At 38.7% G+C, this 23074-nt stretch overlaps 1 protein-coding gene across 6 annotated transcripts in view; it reads right to left on the reverse strand.

The window, feature by feature from the left end:
• The window catches only part of PDE8B (phosphodiesterase 8B), a 91986-nt gene that overhangs the window by 22747 nt on the left and 46165 nt on the right, over positions 1 to 23074 (reverse strand). For 4 of the 6 annotated variants that reach the window (XM_026067762.1, XM_026067761.1, XM_026067764.1 and 1 more), the window contains 7 exons: positions 22943 to 23000; positions 15776 to 15864; positions 12646 to 12724; positions 11987 to 12127; positions 10156 to 10244; positions 9429 to 9489; positions 2368 to 2419 (listed from right to left, as the gene is read on the reverse strand). In XM_026067762.1, the coding sequence (XP_025923547.1) occupies positions 2368 to 2419; positions 9429 to 9489; positions 10156 to 10244; positions 11987 to 12127; positions 12646 to 12724; positions 15776 to 15864; positions 22943 to 23000 (569 nt within the window). The remainder of the gene's footprint in view (positions 1 to 2367; positions 2420 to 9428; positions 9490 to 10155; positions 10245 to 11986; positions 12128 to 12645; positions 12725 to 15775; positions 15865 to 22942; positions 23001 to 23074) is intronic. The other 2 variants (XM_026067763.1, XM_026067765.1) reach the window with 2 other exon arrangements.

Consider the following 23074-nt stretch of genomic DNA (forward strand, 5'->3'; position numbering starts at 1 on the left):
TTCCATCTGAACATGAGGAAAAACTTTTTCACTGTGAGGGTGACAGAGCACTGGAACAGGTTGCCCCGAGAGGTTGTGGAGTCTCCTTCTCTGGAGATATTCAAAACGCGCCTTGATGCAATCCTGTGCAATGTGCTCTAGGTGACCCTGCTTGAGCAGGGGGGTTGGACTAGATGATCTCCAGAGGTCCCTTCCAACCTCAGCGATTCTGTGATTCTGTGATTATGTGAAGAGTCAGAAACATCATAAAACCGATATCCTCAACATAAGGACAGAGCTACATATCCATGTTATAAGATAAATTTTATGTGATGTGTCTTTAACAAAATTAAATTTCATCCAATGCTCCAGAATTAAAAATATATCAATCTTAAAAATGATTGAAATACAGTTTCTGTGTTAAGAATTACTTTCTTTACCAAGAATTTACAAGTAAGTTTGGGTCTTTTTGTTTCACTTTATACCATACTGGAGAAACTGAAAGCATTTTCCTCTGTTGCACTTTTGGTGCTTGTTGCAACTATCATGTAGGTTTATTCACTGAAGAGCTAGCCATAGCTAATACATGCTAAATTATTTTATTATTTTGTTCATTTATTTGGTAGGTCTCCTCTTTTAAACCCCTCTCCTGTGTTAACATACGCAAGAGTTTAACATAAGGCACTTGAGGGAGAGTGAACCCTTGGACATAAACACAGCTGCAGGGTGGTAGCAGACAAGATACTCCTTACATGTTAAATACCAACTAGCGAGTTGGAAGCTTTGCTAGTGCCACCTAGAGAGACACAGGTGCATAAAAGCTACTCTATGCCAGGCTACAGTTTTAGTTGCAGATTTCTCTTAAAAACTTATGTAAAAATTTATCCTTTTCTCGGTGAGTGAAATGTCTCCCCATCCAGATGTGTTGTGAAACACATCATCACAAACAGCAGGATACACGTGGATCACCGTACTACCCTCATAACATACTGGCATATGCCTTTAGATGGTTCTAGGCATTTATTCTTGCAGCATAGCCAATACCACAGCCATGTGACTTTAATGAGATAAAGTTGCCCGTTTTCAGTGTACCACAGTCATCAACATGACGTCAAGTCATGTGGCTTCCTAGTCTTGCTGAAATCTGTCACAATAACGACTGAATCTAAATGCCTCATGTAATCTGTAAAAGACATCAGTAAACTAATAACAGTTCTATTCCAGTGTTCTGCAATTTGATTCACAGGCATTCCCACCTTCCCCTGTCTGCAGACTCCACAACCAGGAAAGAAACAGTGAGAAAGAAGGATAGCATTTATTACAGAAGCACAGGAGCAAGCAAACAGTTCAACACAGCATGGATCAGTTCTAATGGCAATGAAGGTAATGAGAATAGCAAATTGCATATATTGTCTCTCCCCTGACCCCCATTATACTTTTGCACCACTAAGCTCTCCAGTGCTTTTACATACTCTTACGCTACTTCATTTAAAAAGTAGGAAATGTCAAGAGGTCACTTCCCACACGCTTTGATATGTTATGTTCTTCCATGTGAAAATCAGAAGCTGGCTGACAATGTGCAGCAACATGCCCACTGTTTCAGCGTGGGAAGGGCTTCAGGTGCTAAAGGGTAACAGGAATGAGAAACTATTCACTCAGAGTAAGGCAGCAATGCTGCATCTAGCTTAGATCAATAGAAGACCATTAAAAGCTCAAAAATGGCCTTTTATACCTCCTTCCTCAGGGAAAAGTGATATTCCAAACAGTACACAGCATTGGAGAAAGTGATTATCCCCTTATACTCAAAACATTTAGTAACTTCTGCAGATAGCTTTTGACTGAGAGCTCAAATGTGCTGTCTGCAAGTAAGCAAACCTGCCTGGGATACAGAGGGTGGTGCAGACACACAGCAACAACTCCATCATGCTCAGCACTGACTGGACATGAGCTAGCTGTGGCCTGGATACTACACCGGTATCTTAGCCCCATGCTGAGCCCAGACTAATAAGTCCTGCTGACATGTCCTAAACTTGGAAACACTGTGGCAGATCTTCTGCTGGCATGAATCAGTACAGTTCCACATTTATTTCAAGCAGTAAGGGATACCAATTTACACCAGCTGTGGGAAAAGACACAGTGTTTTAATACAACCAAGGGCAATGCATCTTAACTCTGAACGCCGGGCAAGAGCTCTGCACAGTAGATGGAAATATTAATTTTACAAACCCAATTCATGGTGCATCATTAGAGCAGCTGGCATCAGTCACAGGCCATCTTTTTGGACCACAGACTTGACTCGACAGTGAAGAGAGAATTAATACCAACAAAGAAACTGTTGCCACTGTTTTAAGCATGCAAGTACGTGAAGGTAAATGATAATATTCTGACCTGACTGAGAATTGTCTCCTGTATACTTCTCATCACAGTGGCTCTTGTAGAGCTGAAGACGCATCAAGAGTAAAAAAAAAACATATGTAAGGAAAAATAATACAAAAAGATTTTAAAAGGGCAAAATTCAACACCATTCTTATTCAACATTTCCTGTTCCGTTATTTAAAAAAAATTGGTAAACTCTTCTTTAGGTGTAATTAGATATAGAGGACTAATATGAAAGTAAACAGACATACAATGCAGGAAATCACAAACACAATAGTGCTTTTATGTACTAAGTTCCTTTTTAATGCCTGTGTCTGTAGGAGAAATGACATTCATTTTCAAATAATGTTTTAAGGACAAATCTTAAATAAACCTAAAAGATTCCAGGAATAAAATGCAAAAAGAAAAAAGATTCTAAAAGGTTATTCATTCTTGCCCTTTGTACAGTTCTTAGCCTATTTAAGCCAATTTTACAAACATTCTCTCATGGATCTGTGATAAACTGGACAGTTCTCATAAAACAGAACCCCCCCCCCCAGCAACTGGAGGATAGAGATAGGTATAATCCATCAGAACTGAGGGATCTTCTTTAATTCTGATTTTTAATCATCCCCATGAATGAAAAAGTTAAATAAAAAAATCTTTTTTTTTTGTGCTTCTGAAACATCTTGGGTAGCTCCACGAATACATATTTCAATATTTCATAGAATTTAGGTAAGACATTTCCAGCACTTTAAAGTTGACACCTATTGCTTGGTCCCCAGGAACACAGGTTAAATGCTTCTCTGTGTTTCCAACCTGCTCAGAAACAACAGCACATTCTGTCCAATATGTGACAGTTTTAATATCTGTTAATCACTTCACCCCATTCCTTTGTTACTTGGTTGCAAAAAGTACTTCTGTTCAAATAAGAAAACTGAACAGAACTTTCAGGTCCTCATGCTCTAATTAGGTATAGCTAAAAAAGCCACAGAAGAAGAGGACTAAGGTTTTTTTTTTTTTTTTTTTTACACTATAGTCACTAGAGAAGGTATACACACCATTTACTTCAGATGAATAAACTTCTGTATTTGGCACTGCACTTAAAAGATATTCATGCAGTCTACATTAAACATGAAATTTAGGAATCCAGCACAGTCACCTAATCTATGATAGTTAGTTCCTTTGACCAAATTCATCACATGCCTATAGCAAAGCACGAGGTTGCATGGAAACATGAAGTCATGATTGCAACTTGCAAGTTAAAGGGAGAGTACTGCAAGGCTGCATTTATCTCTTAATGCTCATATCAGTATATGACACCACATGCTGCAAGGGTCCTAATGGGGATTATTAAGGAAAGAAAGGAATTATGCAAGTTCTCTTTTCCATCATTCTTCCATCCCTCCCAACTTTTTTCCTTTTCACTACTGGGGGAAGGAGGAGAAGACAATGAAAACAAAAGAGAAGAAAATGGAAAGACAAAAAACAAAATTCATGAGCGGCAAACTTTTAACATGATGATTAGAAAGAAAAAAAAAAAAAAAAAAGGAAGGGGAAATCCTGCACTCATATTCCATACAAATCTTGTTTGCAGGAGGGTAAGGAGCTACTCTCCCACAGAAAACTAATTTTAAAAGCTTAGAACACCTCTCCTGTAATCACATAAAGAGAGGGAATTGCAAGAACTCTCAAAGAAATCATCTGGCTCAAACAGAGTAATACTGAGGAAGCTCATCATATAGGGTACACTGACACAAGACATCTGAACTGCTCACTCTGGTCCCAAACTAGAGCTTCTCTCAGAGTGCTTGGAGATGTGTCTCTCTCTCTCTCTCTCTCTCTCTCTCTCTCTCTCTACTGTATGACTGACAGAAAACCTTGACTCATTTCTCTAAAGTGCCCCATCAAAAAAATAAAACAAACTGCATTCCAGTTCTGAATACTTCTTTTATCCCTTCAGTAGGCATGACCTGAAAAAGCCACATAAGGTAAGCTACGAGGGCAGTTACACAGTTAAACTTGAACTGACATGTTCTTAAAAGGAGAAACATCACCTCTGCTATAAGTTTATGAATGTGCAAACACTGGACTCAAACCTGCCAGGTCCCAGTTCACAAAGGCAGCATTAATCATTACCTAGGCTTCAGCACATGGGACTAGTCACATGAAAAGTCAATTCCCATTCATAAATCTTCACTGTAGGAACACTTACTACATTCTCAGATGTATTATTTTCCATGCATAAATCTAACATGCTTAATTTTTGTATGCAGTAAATCTGGTACAGAAATCCATGAAGGTTCCTACACAGTGATTTCTAACTGTACTGTGATATCCCTTATGGAGACTGTCAGTAATGACAAAGAACATGCCTACAATATTTCATGTGAAACAATGCATAATAATATAAGGATGCTTATATGTCTACACACAGTGCCTAAATGCTGAGTCTAAGACATTTAGGATTATGTTGACATAGTGAAACACAAGGCATTTGGATCAAAATTCGAATTGTGGCAGCTTTTATTGCCCTGTAACTAAATATAGTCATCGATTTCTTCTAATCCTTCCATAAAGAATTATCTTTGGCTTGAAGAGAAACCTAGTAATTTTTTAGCACAGAGTTCTACTGCTGCAAATACTTAGGTGTGGTTTTAGGATTTAATTAAATACCTGACTGCCTTATGGGCTCAATTTTCCCCAAAAACTGTTTTGAGAAGAAAAATTAAAAAAAAATCAACAAAAGCTGGATTTAATTATAGACAGAAAGCTGGTTTAACTATAGACAGAAAAAAGCACCACAAGTATTGTATTTGCCACAAAAGAGGTTTTTATAGCTTTTGTTCTGCAAAAAAAGAAATATTTAAGTGTTAAGAAATGTAGCACTCTCTTTTGTTTCACTGCTAAAGACATCCATATGGCTAGAGAAAAAAAATTATGAGTTTTATTGCAAAACACCATCTCTTTAAAATGTGATTAAACACAACAACTGACTTATTTTAGAACTGAAGTCCCATTTCATCTTCAACTCTCTTGGCGATAAAGACCACAGATGTATAGAGTTCATTATACAATAGTGTCATGATGACTGTGGAGTTGTCCAGTGGAGTTATTCCAGCTTTACATAAGAAGGAGCTGATATTGGAACCAACTTACTCAAATTTCTGATGGTATTTTTCAGAGCTAATCACTCGGTATGACCACAAGTGGATTGTCGAGGCTGATCAAGCATTTCTGGAGTAGAGTGTGTGCAAGACAACAAACCCATCACCATCAGCTACCCTTCTGAGTTAGGTATTTTGGAAACATATTGCCTCCCCTTCTCCCATGTTACTCTTTTGGTGCATTTAGCCCTCTTAACTTTATCAGCAAACAGGCTTTGTTCAGTGCATTGATATGAAGAGACTGTGCCCCCACCACTGCATAAGGTCGTGCAACAGGTGGCCACAGCACAAGGCTAAAGCCAGAAGGGGCGTTCTTGCAGCAGGCTTCAAGGGGCCAGGCTCCCTCAGCAGGTACTCGCTGCACAGCTGCTGCCCAGAGCCACAGGCTCACACCCGCCTGGCAGACGCAGCTGGCTGGTGAGCACCATGTCTGGCACAAAAGGTCATGGAAGCCATCGTGCTGAAGCAAAAATATGTGAACTGACAGCACTGTGCTGTGGGATCATGAGCCAGGTGGATGTCCTACATAAAGCATGAATCTCAACGAACCCAAGCATTGACTATTTATTGCAGTGTTGGAAAAGAAAGAATTTAGGCCAGTCTCAGTGTTTACCTCACAAGGTATCAATCTATCAGAGAGAAGAGAGGAAGGGAATGGCAGCCTGAAAGCTTCACAAACTGCACCCACACCACCAGCTGGATAGGACAAAACGGCTCTGCAAGAGGCAGAATCTTGGCACTATATGCTATGGATGCTCCTAGCAGGCTAACTGAGGCCTCCTGGTCACCAGAAGCTGTAGCTCAAATGCTGACCTCTCAACGCCTGTGTGGGTCCCCTCATCTGAAAGGAAGCCAAGTCAAGCCCAAGCTACTGGGCCTATTCAAGCTCCACCTTAAGGAAAAGTCAAGCTGTGCCCTGTCGCACCCTAAGCAATCTGCAGTGCCTGCAGGCACATTATCAACTTGCACAGCTGCTGTATTACAAAGGATGAGGGATGTTCCTTTTTCAGGAATGTACTGATATAAAACGGCAGATGAAAGCAAGGGACTGCCTTCCAGCAGAGTCTGAGAATGACTTCTGAGGGGTCTAAATGAATAGATGGGATAGGTTACTAGCTCCGAAACCAAACARCAGAAGTGCCAGCGATGGGCTTGCCTACATTTGAGACTTTAATCTATTTTATCCTTTGATAAAGTCTCATTTTAACCCAGCGCAGCACATCTCCACTGCATTAGGAGCAGAGGAAAGAGAAAATGGCTCCATCTCAGCAAAAGCTACACCTATGGTTTTATCATCTCAGCTGTCTCTAACTGAAGACAGAGTGCTAGCAACTGTCTAATCTCTCAATCCCTAAAAACATTCCTCTCCATATCATGAATGCAGAAAGCCTACACAACCCCAGACATACCTCTTCCTTTCCCTGACAACTTTTCCAAGAGGACGGTGCACTACATTGGAAAATGTAGTATACTGAAAATTACAAATATAAGGGGTACCATAAAAATGACTGAATTAAAATTTATATCAAATAATCAAATAAAATCCCAGGAGCCATTATATTAATATTAATTCAATAATTGGCAATAATTCTCCCTTTTCATCAAGCTTTTTATGGATTTTCAGTCTGCCTCACTAACTGCTGCAGAGGTCTTCATGCAAATTTTAGTTTGAGCTTGGAGCAGTTTCTTAAGAGTTGTGCTTTCTCTTTGGTTGAACCACTCTTTGCCACCAGAGGGTGCAAAACTGCAGAGTCTAAAGGCTGAACAGGATTAATTTCATCAAAGTATTACTGCTACAAAAATAATTTTAAGTATTATGAATATAATATAGGTATTATTATACATCACTATCACCACCCTATCTAAAATTAAAAAAACAAAACAAAACAAGACACTGTTAGAATTCTCTTTGCAGCAACAGAGCACCTGATACCCTACAACAAGAAGGAGAGACTTCCATCAGAAAAGTGAAAAAGAATAATTATCTAGTTCTGTTGGATTCACCTTGATTTTTCCCCTATGGACCTTAAATCTCCACAGATTACGTTTTCCATTAGGCTGTGGTCTTTAATCTTTGTGGTAGATCCTTACACAGATCTCTAAGAGTTCAAAACCCTTTAAAGGTCCCTGGGCTCTCCAGATGTGTAAAGCTCCTCAGGCCTGCCTATAAACCCGTTCCATCAGGGCTTTATTTACCAATAACCATTCATGGACCAATACTAAAAACCATGAATGGATGGGGCTAGTAATATAGAGAATATGAATCTGGTCTTATACTCAATTTCCTAAGTAAAATGTTATTCTTAAACTTACTTGCTTTGGCAGATCAATGAACTGGAAGATGAAAAACAGAAAACAAAGGAACTTTTATCTATATTCCTACTGCTGCTTTTTACATATGGCTGCAAGTTTGTAATTGTTTTGTACTGCCTATCTTGCATTAACAGTATCACATCTATGCTTCCCTGTACCAGTCCTTCAGCTGGGTGTGTATTATAGAAAAAAATCATTATCAAATAGTATCTCACTGTCAAATCAACATCAAAGCAGCTGCAAACAGAGCAAAATCAAAGATTATGTTTTATTAATGAACTAAAAAGAAATACATACAACTTTAGCACTTCTTTTGTTTCAAAAATCTCCCATGAGCTAGGCTGAGCATATTTAACAACCTGCTACTGTAAATGATACTTTACCACCAATGTATGTTTTTAGTCCAAAGCTGAGGTCAATTTAATGTATATTGAGCTCTCTTTTCAGTGATAGAGCTTCAAATTTCTCTTGGAAGTTGTGCAGCTGTCTCCCTTGATTTGTTACTGTCCGCTCCCATTAAAGTTTGTGCAAGGGGTGTGGTTTCAACTAACAGATTCAAATTTTACAGAACACCACCTATTAACTTCTTCCAATAGTAGAATTTTTCCAATGATGTATTAATATGGATAGGATTAATATACTGAAGAAGGGGCACCTAAAGAAAGAAGTGACCACCTAAATACATTTTAAGCACAAATGTCCTTCTCCACATCATGAATAAAAGCACATTTAAAATTCTAGATAAAACAAGATACATGGAAATGTATGATGTTTCCCAAACACATGCTCAGTCTAAAATGTTGCCAGCTACTTCCTATGCTCCTTACTTTCTGTCTCTCATTCCTACAGACCACAGGCTAAAGATAGATTTCACTCCTTTGCTCAGAGAAGTCCAAACTTCCTGACTCCAGGCCATGTACAGTATTCTTGAGGCAAAACATGAGATACAATGAGTTTATGCAGAGACACTTACAAAGGGAGTGGCCAAGGAGGATATCAAAACAAACAGCTCCCCACACCACCAGATTCACTGCAGGACCCATTGCTTGGGTGAAGATGTGCCTGGACCATAGACAACAGGGTCAACAGCTACTGCTGGTATACTTCCTCCCATGGCTGAGGGTGGCTTAGATTACACTCCTCCACAACACACACGTTCTGTTGAGCATGTGATGTCTCAAATCCTCCATGAATGCTATGCTTAAATTATTCAAGAACCACATATTGGCAAACCTTGTGACAGCTGAACATTGGTCATTATTAGACATAAGTATGGCAGTTCAGACTTGCAACAGGAGTAGCTCTAGAAAAAAGCCCCTAAGCTGCCTCCAAACTATGGTCTATGCTGCTCCACAATATCACAGACTGAACTGTCATATCCATGCTCCAGAGAATAAAAACCTTTTTTCCTCCACTCACCAGTCCTACAAAAGAAGAGTAAGTCACTAGCAAAAAGCTGAGCTTGAAGCAAATGCAAAAGCTTTCTTGCTTGCTCAAACAATGAGAATTTCATTATTTTCCCAAGAGGATGTGATATTAATTTCTAAAACAAAAAAATATCAGTTTACTAAGAATAAAAATGATGAAATTTATGACATGAAAGAAATACAATACCTGTTTGTTGTTTTCATTGGTACAACGCAGCCTTTTGAGCGACACAAAGTGTCTTATTTTCCTAGCAATAGAAATAATCAATTGTTACCACAGCAAATGTTTATGAGAGAAGATATACTGTTATTTTCCTAAAGCAGAGTTCTTGATGCCTTTACGAAACCAGATATCAAAACCAAAACCAAACAGACTACTAAGCAACAAGCACTCCTTCAATGTTGTATGTTTTTGTCCCAGGATACTTGGTTCTTTTCCTCCTGCAGGAATTCACCTGCACATCTGGGAGTAGAATTTGGCCATATGCATATAATACACTGTAAAGGTGCAAGCGCATACAAGCACACATACAAACAAGAGAATCACCCAGCTGCTGATATTTCCAACTGACTTAGTAACAGTTTGGATAATGGAGAATAACTGCATAAATAAGGCATGGTAACATGAACCTAAACTTCAATTTGTAGGTATCTGGAGTAGTGACACTATTCATTGTTATGGTTTTATACACAGTTCTTTTAGCCAGCATATGACAACACTGAAACAGACAAACATCAGCAAAAAGCATGACCTTCTGAACATCACTTATTCTGTCTATATTCTTTATAGTCAGTAGTTATATGATCACCCTGCTACTAAATACATGGGGGTTCATGCCAAACTCACAGGTGGGAAAAGAAGAGAGAAGAATCTAAAAACGAGAAAGCAACTATATTCTGGGCAAGTTAGTTACCCTCCTTGACCAATCACGGGTGTTATCTTCACATGCTGCTGGATACTGTCTCCCGATTTTCTTCTTGCATGGTAAACCCCTTGCCATTCCTAAGCAAACAAACATAACAGAGACAGCATTTAAGAATACTTAGCTTGCAGTCAAACATTCATTTATTATTAAACAGTCTATTTCACAGTTTTAATTTTTTTAATAGTGTAAAATTTATTAATATAGAGTATCATCTTTAACAGACATTTTACATACCTAAGGACAATGTAAAATTGTTTCATATGTTTCTCTTGTTAGAGAGTTCACAATTTTTACAAGGAATTTTAGGAATCATCTATTTCAAGGGGTTACAAACATTTTTGCTAGGTACCACAATAAGCAGTGGTGTCTACAACAGTTCCAGAGAATATCTCTCTGGTACTGGTAAATCCAAACTGTAAGCACCATACATATGGAGCTCTGCTTGAGCACCATACAGCTCTGAAGTCAGCGGTCCCTCTAGTGATATGCATGCTAGGTTTTCAGAAGCTGTTGACCTACAGAACCTCAGGTAACCAACAATCTGTTTCACCCCATGACTGTTTTCCAATGACCTTGGATATTCAAGGCTCTCTAGACTAGCACATGGAAGCAACCATTTCTTTATGGCATTTTTTTATCCTGTTTTCCCATGAAAATGCCTGTTTGTCTATCCAGCCATTCATTTCCTTTCCATTCCCACTGCTACAGGAAAACATAAAGAGGACTAAAAACTAACTGGGGGCCATATATGCACCAGCATTAAGCAGTCCACTGATGCAGAAATACAAGACTATACTCAGATACGGATTGGAAAAGGAAGGAAGAGAAACCAGAAGGCTTCCCTTCCCTTATCGCCTCAAAGAAGAGAGATTTTAAGGGGGGAACTACTTGACAGCAGAGTAGGATGAAGTAGGGAACTGGATGGAAGATCAGCTCTCTCATCTCTGTTGCAGCCAAAGATTGAGACCACTACCTCCCAGTGCAGAGGAAGCAGAGGGCCACTAAGCAGGCAATGCTAGCAGGTGGGCAGCCTATAGCAATAAGAAGCAAAGCAAGAGTGGCCTGCAGGTACTGCTAATGAACCAAGGTGAACCTGCAAACTGGAGGCAATGGCTCCCAAAAGCTCAGGCCATTGCTGAAAGTGACTCAAAGACTGAAGAATGCCCCACAGWTTGTGATGCAGAAGGGGGCAGGGAAGGACTAGAGGTACTTCTGCAACCCATGGGAGACAGGACAAGAGCCTGTTCCATGTACCAGGGGGATGTATGGCCAGGAACATATAGCCTCATTGTCATGTTCAGATGGCCCGCCACCACAGGAGTCCACAGATATTCTAACCACAGTTAGAAAAAGAAACCGCACTGGGTGCTGATATATTTTGGTCACAACAGATTGTCACACGTTGCTTTGAGCATGCAGTGAGTGAAGGTTCCACAGTTACGACAGAACTGTTAAACCTTTTGCTTGGATGATGACGCTACTTGAGAGACTGACTGAGGGACAAACAGTATGTTCCAACTACCAAAAGAGCCATGTGCTCTCACCAAAACAGAAGCACAGAAAACTTCCCTATATTAATCTTAAACCAACAAATGGGTTGAGAGGTTCAATCAGACCCTAAAAGCAAAAGCTAAAGAAATTTGTAGGCGCTGGTCTGAGGAATGGGTTATTCTGGTCCTAAGACATCAGAGGAGCAGAATTCTGGTCATATATATGCAACTCATGAAAGTACCATCTTCTGTTTTTAACCCTACAGCATTACAAATAAAGCAGATTAGAAACCTAAATTTTGCACAGCTTTATTTTATAATTTACTTACCTTTCCTTTTTTAATAAATGTATTGATAGTGTCTAACAGATCTGCAYGGTTTTTATCGCTTTTTGGTAGTTCAGTAAGTTCCTTGCCAATAAGCTCTCCCTTATGATATCCCATCATCCGTTCAAAGGCTGGATTAACATACTGTCAAACAGAAAAGTACTTTAGAATAATGTGGAAAAGAACATACTTAAAAGATATTTACTTACATAAAAATATCAAAGTGTTAAAAGATATACACCTAAAGCCATAACCACACATCCCTACAATTTAGGGCTTTTCATATAAAAATACTGTGCAAGTGGTGAAACATTTCTGAAAACAGAAGGAGATACATAAACTGTTATCAAAAAGCACAGAAACAGAACAAAGCTCCTTACTGTACAGGTTATCTAGTTCTGTTATAGATTTCATGCTGGTTTTAGCATAAGTAACATTAATTCACTAGAAATTATCATTTAAATAAAGTTACTAAAGGAAAGGTCTTAAAAATTCAGCCAGTGTTAACATACAGCATCCAGAAATAAGCCAATTCATTGCACAGAGCTTTCTAATGGGCAACAAAACTAAAATACCAAAATAAAACAAGAACTACTGGGCAAAGATCTCTCTGGGATTCTTCTCTTCACATTTTATAAAATGATTGGCTTTTGTTTCCCTACCTGAATGACATGATCTTCACTGGTTATTTCTATAGCTTCCTGACAATGTTCTAATGCTGTAAACACTGCATTACAAGCCCTGAAATTAGTAAATGATTCACATTAGTTTTATTGTTAAAATATTTTCCTCACTATAAATATATTATTACATTGTATTTATCAGTAGATGAATCACAAATTAGTACATTGTTTTGACTAAACCATGTAACCACCTCCATTATGATCATTTTTTTCAGGAAATTCAGCTTCAGACATTCCTGTTTTTCACGTATTTTTACTGCAGATGACATTGTAAAATTGTTCGCGGGTATTGCATCATGTTAATAGTGGGTTTCTTTCTCCAAACATGCTCTAGACAGCAGGAATTAACAATTAGCAGTAAAAATAACAAATGATTTTGTGCTGCTACATCAGAATAGTAGAAGTTTTATGATCATTAAAGATAGTGAATACAAAAACCATTGCAGCAGATATATACAAAGTTTTCAATATAGTAAATAGATCTGCACTATCAAAGAAGTGGCAATATAATAAAATTTAAAGAATTTTTGGTTGCTTAAATTTTGAGGAAACAATTGAAGCCATCTCAAAGTCCTAGCCACAAAAATTTCACTTTTTTGCCTCCATGTAATAATTCAGTGACTTTATTTCTGTACATCCTGATCTTAAATAAGGGCCGAAATGATCTCCATTTCCCATTTTTTCAGGGCTCTCCTTGAGCTAATGCAGGAAAACAAAACACTTACTTTTTTGCTATAGCATTTAAATTGCTTAAATTATAATCTACCCAGGATGGGATTAACATTAACGTAGGCTCCTAATATTAGAAAGCAAACTATAGTTATATAACACATACTAAAAGAAACATCCCAGACATTTCTGCTCTGATAGATGCCAGTACTTTATCTTCGATTTGGACTAAACACAAACTAAATATCTTTTATGTATATCGTTCTATCTCTCACTGTAGGAAGCATAACAAGAGCCATGCATAAACATTCTTGTATATAATTATTACCTAAAAGGAACATTTTACTCACAGACTGCATTGCTGAGTTTGAATTAAGTACTGATGACTAGCGATTCATTAGCAGAGAAGCATTCTGCCTCAGGATTAAAGAAATACCAGTATTGCTAGTTCTGCTCATCATGAAAGTAACTCAAAAATAAATAGCATACGCAAAGACATATACACACAACCACGTTGATGACGATTTGTAGGAAGAAGTATTGCATACAGAAGGAAACAGCAGTATTTCAGCTCGTACAACAAAGAGCTCCTATTGTCATTTTACAAAGGATGCTCTAGCAATCCAGGCCAGCTCCACAGTGTGATTTTGTATTGTGTGAAACAACCTGTCTCAGTGACAGATACTACATTAGCATTCCGTTCTTGACATGAATTATTCTATGTGTTAAAGCAGGAAGTTTGAATGAGGAGGATGCAATAATTAGTAGAAAACAAAACAAACGAAAACAAAACATATAATAAGAGACCATTGACACTTCTGTTAATACTTTAAAGAAAAAAAAGGATAATTTAAATGCTTGTACATTTTGGTAAACAGTAAGAGACAGGTGGCAATGCCAAAAAGCTTCTACACAGACAATACAAAGTGAAGAATGCAGTAACTCCCCTCAGCTAAGAAATTAAGGAGGTCATTTGCACAAATTTGCAGTTTCTGACAGGAATCTCACTTTGAGCAACATTGGGCAACAAAGTTCTATAACAGTAGTATTGACTAAATTTGTGAGGACAGTAATCTTGAAAATTATGTCCAACAGCTTGAATAAGTTTCCTTTCAGACTATAGTATTCCTCTTATTACAAATTCTTTTCTACTATATATAAACTACAGGTATTGTGTGTGTGACAGCTTAATCTTAAATATAAACTAATGCTTTTGAACCATGCCGACTTAATTTAGCAGTCATATATTTCACATTGTACTGCCGAAGAGTAATGCAAGTCAGGACCACCATAACACCTAATTAACTTCTAAGATTTCACAACTGCTTTATTTTCCTGGTGAGCCTTGGAAAACACCTATTAAATAACTGTGTAAGCACAAACCCTGTTTTCGTCTATAAGTTTTATTTTAATTGCATTCTTCATGTATCAAAACATTCATTTGAACATGAAGTCACCTTGAGATCCTTTCGAAAACAAGGTCTTAGAAAAGCCTGCTGCTTAAATAGCAGCACTGAATCCTTTAGCGGCCCCTATCTTGCTTCTCTGACTCAAATGATAAAAAAAATTAAAAATTAGGTCACATTATAGAATTTGCTGCAGATGGAACTGTAATTCAATGACGAGACCTAGAGAACTGCATCTTCTCTGTGTGACACTCAAATTCAAGGGCTGTTTCCTCATATAGTCGAACTGCAAACACATTTACATGTATGTATAAGCACCTATATTAAATATATAATTAGTCTCATTAAATAAAAAGTGATAGTGGAATGAAGGTCATCTATCTTTAATTTCTCACTAAGATAAAAATCAGTGATCCTGGTATGAATCTTGTCCAAGCAAGAAAACTAAAAACTCAGGGTATGAAGATCTGGCTCAAGAGGGTGTTCATCACAAGCTGTCAGATATGAAATCTCAGACATATGAGATTAAGAATGACTTCATGAAGTTTTATTGTCATGTAAGTTTTTAGCCCATAAACCTTATGCACAAGACAGCATTTTTTAAAATGCTCCCTTCTTGACTACATGAGCAGAAGTCGTTATTCTGCAATATTTTTGCTAAAGGATCTCACCCAGATTTGCATTAGTAAAGGCTGCTAGAACGTTGCCAAATTCAATATGGACACCTCAAGACACATGGGGCACAAGCAAGTATTAGAATAAAGGACATGTACTACATTTTGCATTAAGGAAAACTATCATCTAAACCACTAGGGTATAAGACACACTAACTAAGCTTTCTCAGGGTACCAATCAATATAATGCTTGACTTCATCCCTTACAAAATGATTGAACAAGAAAAAAAGGCTATAGTAATTAATTAACATATAGATACAAAGCACATATATACATAGTTGGGAAGAAGCAGAAAGTAAACCAATACAATTATGTAGACCAAACAATTTATGTTTGCAGCTTCTTACACTTCTACATACCGTAATTTGAACTGAGATCGCACTTCCCCATGTTCTATTTGAATCAGTTCATTGTAACAAGCAGTTATGCTGCTATTCTCCATGAATCGCTGGAAGAGAAATCAGGAGGAGTGCATAAAATAGATCTGAATGTTTTTAAACTATTATTTCTCTTCCTGCAACCAAAACTCTAACTTAGTTGTACCCTTTGTGTTCAGTAATCATCTTTTCCACAGGAATGATTTAATAGTTGTCAAGAGAGCATTGCTAGTTAAACAATATGCTAAATGACAATATACTAAACAACAACTGTGAATTTTCCCATTTGGTTTTACGAACCCAGTTAGGTATAGACAGTACAGAAAAAACAGTCTCACACAAAACTAATATTGCATTGATGTTTCATTTTGGACATCTACCTCTTAATTCAGAATGGAAATGGAATACCTTAAAGATGTAACACATTCATGCTAAAACAGAAAAAAAAAAATACACTTGATATTTCACTTTTTTTTCCCAAGAACTATAGCAGCTGAAACACACAAGGTATAGTAACTTTGCTCTGCAAATAATCTCGCTGAGCTGTAGCTTTTGAATTCTGAAGTGTGAAAAGGTATTTAAAGTAAGGAACATGCTGACAACAGTTAACAAAACTTTTATGTTTATGAAGGACAGAATGTCCTCTATTCAGCAAAGGTAGTAAGCTGAATTGTGCTTGGTCCTGCTGAAATTAGAAATTAGATGTCAATCACAAAGAAATAGTGGATTCTCTGATTTCAGTTAAAGCAGACTGCTCATGAGGAAACTTTTACTATGAAGAGCCAAACCATCCCTTTATAAATACATGCATAGATTTTCTGTTTTTCCACAGAAAATACTCTGTGATGTCATTAGTTCTCACAGTACAGCTGCATGCTGCACTGTGAGCCAGCAGTCAAACCTCTGAAGAACAAAGACCAATTTTAGAAAAACCTACATTTCCCTCTTTTATGAAAAAGGCATATCAATGGCTTCATCCCAAATTGCCAGCAATATGTAAAAAGTCAATTAAAAAACCCCCCAACAAACTGTTAACACAGGTCTAGTTCACTCCTTAGTGTTAACATCTTAAAATATTTCTGTAACTCTCACTTCACATAAGTGAATGCATAGGAAACCAAAAGGCACAGTATCAACTTGGCAGAAGGTAAGGTGCAAATAATGATATGTTTTTGGATAATAAACTGTCCCCAAGCATACTGTTCTTCTATGGCACTGTAGATTTAGATTTTCAGTTTTAGGATGAATATTTTAAACATTCAAATATACTTGTTTTAAATTTAAGACAATATAAGTCTATTAAAAATACAATTTAAACAATAACAGTAATCTATTTTATGGACACAATTTACTAGAACATACTAAAGATCTTTTTCTAAAATGCATTTTAAAGTAGTACTGTTTATTGCCAGAATTTAAAGAGAAAAATCAAACCCCCATATTAGCACAATCCACTAGCTAGGAATCAAGAATTAAAGTTTGCTGAAGTGCTAAATCTGCTTTTGACTGCTGTATATCCTTATCACAGAATCACAGAATATCTTTATTTAAGTTTACAACACTAGTTAAGTTCATTCACCCATTCGAGTTCACTCAAAAGCTGGGAAACCAACTGGGAGCTGACAAAAGCAGGAAGTTTATTTTCTTTTTTCTAATCTGTGCATATAAATGAGGCATCAGAAGATGAAGATCTATTAACTCTCACATATTAGAAGGCAGACAATAAGACTTCCTTTTTTTAAAAAATAAAGCAAAACGTTTACTATTTATACAGTACATTTTTATTTAACTAACATATACTTTTAAATTACATTTTAGTTCATTTTAATTGTATTCCACTTCCGTCCTATACAGAACTTGAAACAAATCACAAGATTAATCAGCTAGTACAAATGCATCATTCATCTTGCTTAGCAAGAAGTACTAGGTTTAACATTAAAGATTTATTTATTTGCAAACCAGAAAGTTTTAATAGTAATTGGTCAACAAGAATCAACATTTGATTACAAAAAGAACTAAAATTCAAAATGCAAAACAAGACTGCAATTGAGCAAATGCAAACATTAAGGCCTCCTGCTTCCTAATTTAAATCATAGTTAAAAATCAGTCAGGAAGTTAAATCACTATTATTTAAATTAGTCCATCCTAAGTAGGCCATTACTGTTAGACCTTTGAGGCTGAGGGGGAAAATATAAGCATAATAAAGACACTGCATTAACGAGAGCATTAATTGAATAACACAAAATCCATTAATGATACAGGAAAAAATTCAGAAGATAAGAAAATCCTGGGTTTTTAACCTAAGAAGAAGGAATCAAAAAAAAGAATAAACAAAATGATTTGTTCCTCAGCATTAAAAAAAAGATAAGATGCCAAACAAATTTATAAAATGAACAGAAAACACTCCTGAAATATCTCTTTAGATAGTGTTCATAACATCTTTTCATCATTAATTTCATTAGAAGAAATTTGAAGTGATTTCTTTAAGATTACTTACAATATATTATATACGTACACATAAAAGTAGAAAGATATTTCTCTAACATAAATACAAATGAAGGTAACAATATTTTTAAGCAGAAGAACCAGCTATTCATTACAGAAAAAAAAAATATATTTGATATATTTTATTTGCAAGATACCTCCCCAAAAAGATTAAAGGAGTTTTCATAAACCTTTGGATCTAAACCTGATGTCAAAAGTCTGATTACAGAAAGGTGACATACTAATTGACTACAAGATCTGAGTCTTCAAGTTGCAGATGCATTTAGAAGGCAGCCACCACTAGACAGAGTGACTGCAATCAGTGTTTTGTCAAGGGAGAAGGAGGAGGAAAATRAGGAAAAAAGATAACAAAGGCTGATATGATGAACAGTGGTACTGCAAAATAAAGCTACCAGAAAAACGGGACTGTAAAAATAAAAATAGTTAAGGGAAATATATAATTTCAGAAGATACGATTTTTCAAAAATCCTAGTCTCTGCATATGCTGGGTTTTATTTATTTATTTATTTAGGGAGGGATGTTTTTTGTTTGCTTGTTTTTGCTGTGACTTTTTTTGGGGGGTGCGTTTGGGGATTCTTTTTTGTTTTGTGTTTTTGTTAATGGACTTAGGGCCTACAGATCCCCATCCAAGCAGAAACAATTTTTACATCCACCCTACTGCCAAAATAGGTTCTTTGACATCAGACATGTCTTAAAAGCTTGAAAATAATTCCAGTGGGGAATTATTATGTTATGCAAACTCCCTGATAAAGGGAGACAGCTGGAGGGAACGGCTAGAAGCTGTACAGAGCCTTTCCTGTTCACTTGCCACAGCAACTGATCAAGTGCAGAAAGACCGCACCACTTTTACTTCCCTGAAAAGAAAGCATGACTCTGAGATGTGTCTCAAAGTCACGCAGTGTCTCCTGGTGCTGTACTCAGTACTGCACCTAGCAGTGCATCTAGCTTGCAGAACATATTGCCCTGCATTTTTTTAATGGAATACCGGACTTCAGAGGAAATGAAAAGACTGCTGTTAGAAACATTAAAGCTTTTTGGGTTGAGAGAGCAAACTACACTAAGAAAACACTTGAATTCTTGGGCTGACCCTTTCTCTCAGCCTCTACYTTTCCAATTATCACAGCATATGAGCTCCTCAGAAACCTTTAATGCTTTTGTCCTAATAGTACCCCTCCAAGAGAGGCGAGATCTATTGCCTCCTTTTGGAGATTATCTGTAAATGGTGACTGAAGTGCATGTCTTGCTTTGCAATGAAACTCAAACTAACTATGAATTAGGTCAGATATTGGACTCAAGCACATTATGCACATAATACATATGCACATTAGCATGGCATTCTGTCTGGACTAATTCCTTTGCTTCTCTAATTCTCCTTACTACAATTAATTCTCCTAACTACAGTTAATTCTCCTAACTACAGTGTCTACTAATGTGCTTCTACTGTTTCAATACATCAGCTTCCTTATAAAGGTCTAGCTTGAACACTGCAACTATTTTATATTACATTAACCTAACCTTTAATACCTACCCAAAGCCACACACACAAACGTTGGGAGAGAGCAAGCAACTGAACCTACATATCTGCTGGAAAGACAATACAGCTAGGCACAAACAGTCCAGGAGGTTCCTGCAGAGCATTGATGATAACTTTTTGACACAGGTGGTGGAGGAACCAACAAGGAGAGGTGTGCTGCTGGACCTTGTACTAACAAACAAAGAAGGACTGGTGGAAGATGTGAAGGTCGGGGGCAGCCTTGACTGCAGTGACCATGAGATGGCAGAGTTCAGGATCCTGCGAGGAGGAGGCAGGGCACCAAGTAGGATCGCAACCCTGGACTTCAGGAGAGCAAACTTTAGCCTCTTCAGGGACCTACTTGGAGGAATCCCATGGGTTAGGGTCCTAGAAGGAAGGGGGGTTCAAGAGAGCTGATTAATATTCAAGCATTGCTTCCTCCAAGCTCAAGATTGGTGCATCCCTATGAGTAGGAAGTCAAGCAAAGGGGGCAGGAGACCTGCATGGATGAGCAAGGAGCTCCTGGCAAAACTCAACCAGAAGAAGGAAGTATACAGAAAGTGGAAAGGGGGACAGGCCACTTGGGAGGAATATAGATACGTTGTCAGAGTATGCAGGGATGCAATGAGGAAGGCTAAGGACCGTTTGGAATTAAATCTGGCAAGGCATGTCAAGGACAACAAGAAGGGCTTCTTCAAATACATCAGCAGCAAGAGGAAGACTAGGGAAAATGTGGGCCCTTTGCTGAATGGGGTGGGTGCCCTGGTGACGAAGGATACAGAGAAGGCAGAGCTACTGAATGCCTTCTTTGCTTCAGTCTTTACTGCTCAGGCCAGCCCTCAGGAACCCCAGACCCTGGAGGCAAGAGAGAAAGTCTGGAGAAAGGAAGACTTTCCCTTGGTCGAGGAGGAGTGGGTTAGAGATCATTKAAGCAAACTTGACACCCACAAATCCATGGGCCCTGATGGGATGCACCCACGAGTGCTGAGGGAGCTGGCAGATGTTATTGCTAGGCCACTCTCCATCATCTTTGAAAGATCATGGAGAACAGGAGAGGTGAGCCTGAGGACTGGAAGAAAGCCAATGTCACTCCAGTCTTCAAAAAGGGCAAGAAGGAGGACCCAGGGAACTACAGGCCAGTCAGCCTCACCTCCATCCCTGGAAAGGTGATGGAGCAGCTCAGCCTGGAGGCCATCCCAAGCATGTGGAGGACAAGAAGGTGATCAGGAGTAGTCAGCATGGCTTCACCAAGGGGAAATCATGCTTAACCAATCTGATAGCCTTCTATGATGGAATGACTGGCTGGGTAGATGAGGGGAGAACAGTGGATGTTGTCTACCTAGACTTCAGCAAGGCTTTTGACACTGTCTCCCATAGCATCCTCATAGACAAGCTCAGGAAGTGTGGGCTAGATGAGTGGACAGTGAGGTGGATTGAGAACTGGCTGAATGGCAGAGCTCAGAGAGTTGTGATCAGTGGCACAGAGTCTAGTTGGAGGCCTGTAGCTAGCGGTGTCCCCCAGGGGTCAGTACTGGGTCCAGTCTTGTTCAACTTCTTCATCAATGACCTGGATGAAGGCACAGAGTGCACCCTCAGCAAGTTTGCTGACGATACAAAACTGGGAGGAGTGGCAGATACACCAGAGGGCTGTGCTGCCATTCAGAGAGACCTGGACAGGCTGGAGAGGTGGGCGGAGAGGAACCTCATGAAGTTCAACAAAGGCAAGTGCAGGGTCCTGCACCTGGGGAGGAATAACCCCWGGCACCAGTACAGGTTGGGGGTTGACCTGCTGGAGAGCAGCTCTGCGGAGAAGGACCTGGGAGTGCTGGTGGACACCAAGTTAAGCATGAGGCAGCAATGTGTCCTTGTGGCCAAGAAGGCCAATGGCATCCTGGGGTGCATCAGGAAGAGTGTTGCCAGCAGGTGGAGGGAGGTGATTCTCCCCCTCTACTCAGCCCTGGTGAGGCCACATCTGGAGCACTGCGTCCAGTTCTGGGCTCCCCGGTACAAGAGGGATGTGGCACTACTGGAGCAAGTCCAGYGAAGGGCYACRAAGATGATTAGGGGACTGGAGCATCTCTCTTATGAGGAAAGGCTGAGAGAGCTGGGCCTGTTTAGCTTGGAGAAGAGAAGGCTGAGAGGAGATCYTATCAAYGTGTACAAGTATCTGAAGGGAGGGTGTCGAGAGGATGGGACCAGACTCTTTTCAGTGGTGCCCAGCGACAGGACGCGAGGCAACGGGCACAAACTGAAACACAGACAGTTCCATCTGAACATGAGGAAAAACTTYTTCACTGTGAGGGTGACAGAGCACTGGAACAGGTTGCCCAGAGAGGTTGTGGAGTCTCCTTCTCTGGAGATATTCAAAACCCACCTGGACGCGATCCTGTGCAACGTGCCCTAGGTGACCCTGCTTGAGCAGGGGGGTTGGACTAGATGATCTCCAGAGGTCCCTTCCAACCTCAACCATTCTGTGATTCTGTGATTTTCAGAGCTGAGAACTACTACCTATTCTGCTCTCTTCTACAAAGCTGTGCTGAGAAACTGTATGAACAGTTGATTTTCCCCTGTCTCCTGTACAGAACAGTTTCTAACGCTGTCCTGAAAAGAAAGGATTCAAGCCAAATAACAGACAAGTCAAATCTCACTGAAAACAAGAATTCCTCTTAATTTCAGCAGGAGCTAGACAAGGCTTGTATTCCTTTTAGAAGGGGAATTCTAGCAATCAGTGGCACACTGAGGTCCAGATGATCAGGCAGCATGCTGTGGCATGCAGTACATATTAATCAGGGTTCCATACCATTATTTTTTCAATGCACTCATAAACAAAACCCACCCACCATTTGCCCTGCCTGCAAGAAAATAATCTCACACTATTCCTGCTTCTTCTAGAAGGATTAGCTAGGTACGGATTCTCTTACGCCATATGCTTCTCAGGTGTTTTGTTAAAAAGAAGAAAGGGTACTCAATCAACAGCCACTATTTTCCTATCAAAAAAATAACATTTCTGATAGGAGCAAATGTGTGATTTACATGAAGGATTCATTTTCCATTTGAAGAAGCAGAAGCCAAAGTGTTCGTAACTTATAGGCAATCATGGTTACTATATTAAATACGTGTTTTATACATACTCTGTCAAAGCCTGCATGAAGAAGGGGAAGAACAGAAGCCTCTTCTTGGTCAGAAGATCTGCAGAAAGAAAAGATATGCTCACATAACATTTGGTATCAATTTGACAGTTACCTAAACATATTGCAGTGAGA

The sequence above is a fragment of the Apteryx rowi genome, unplaced genomic scaffold, assembly GCF_003343035.1.
Source record: "Apteryx rowi isolate R43461 unplaced genomic scaffold, aptRow1 scaffold_262, whole genome shotgun sequence".
Classification (NCBI taxonomy): domain Eukaryota; kingdom Metazoa; phylum Chordata; class Aves; order Apterygiformes; family Apterygidae; genus Apteryx; species Apteryx rowi.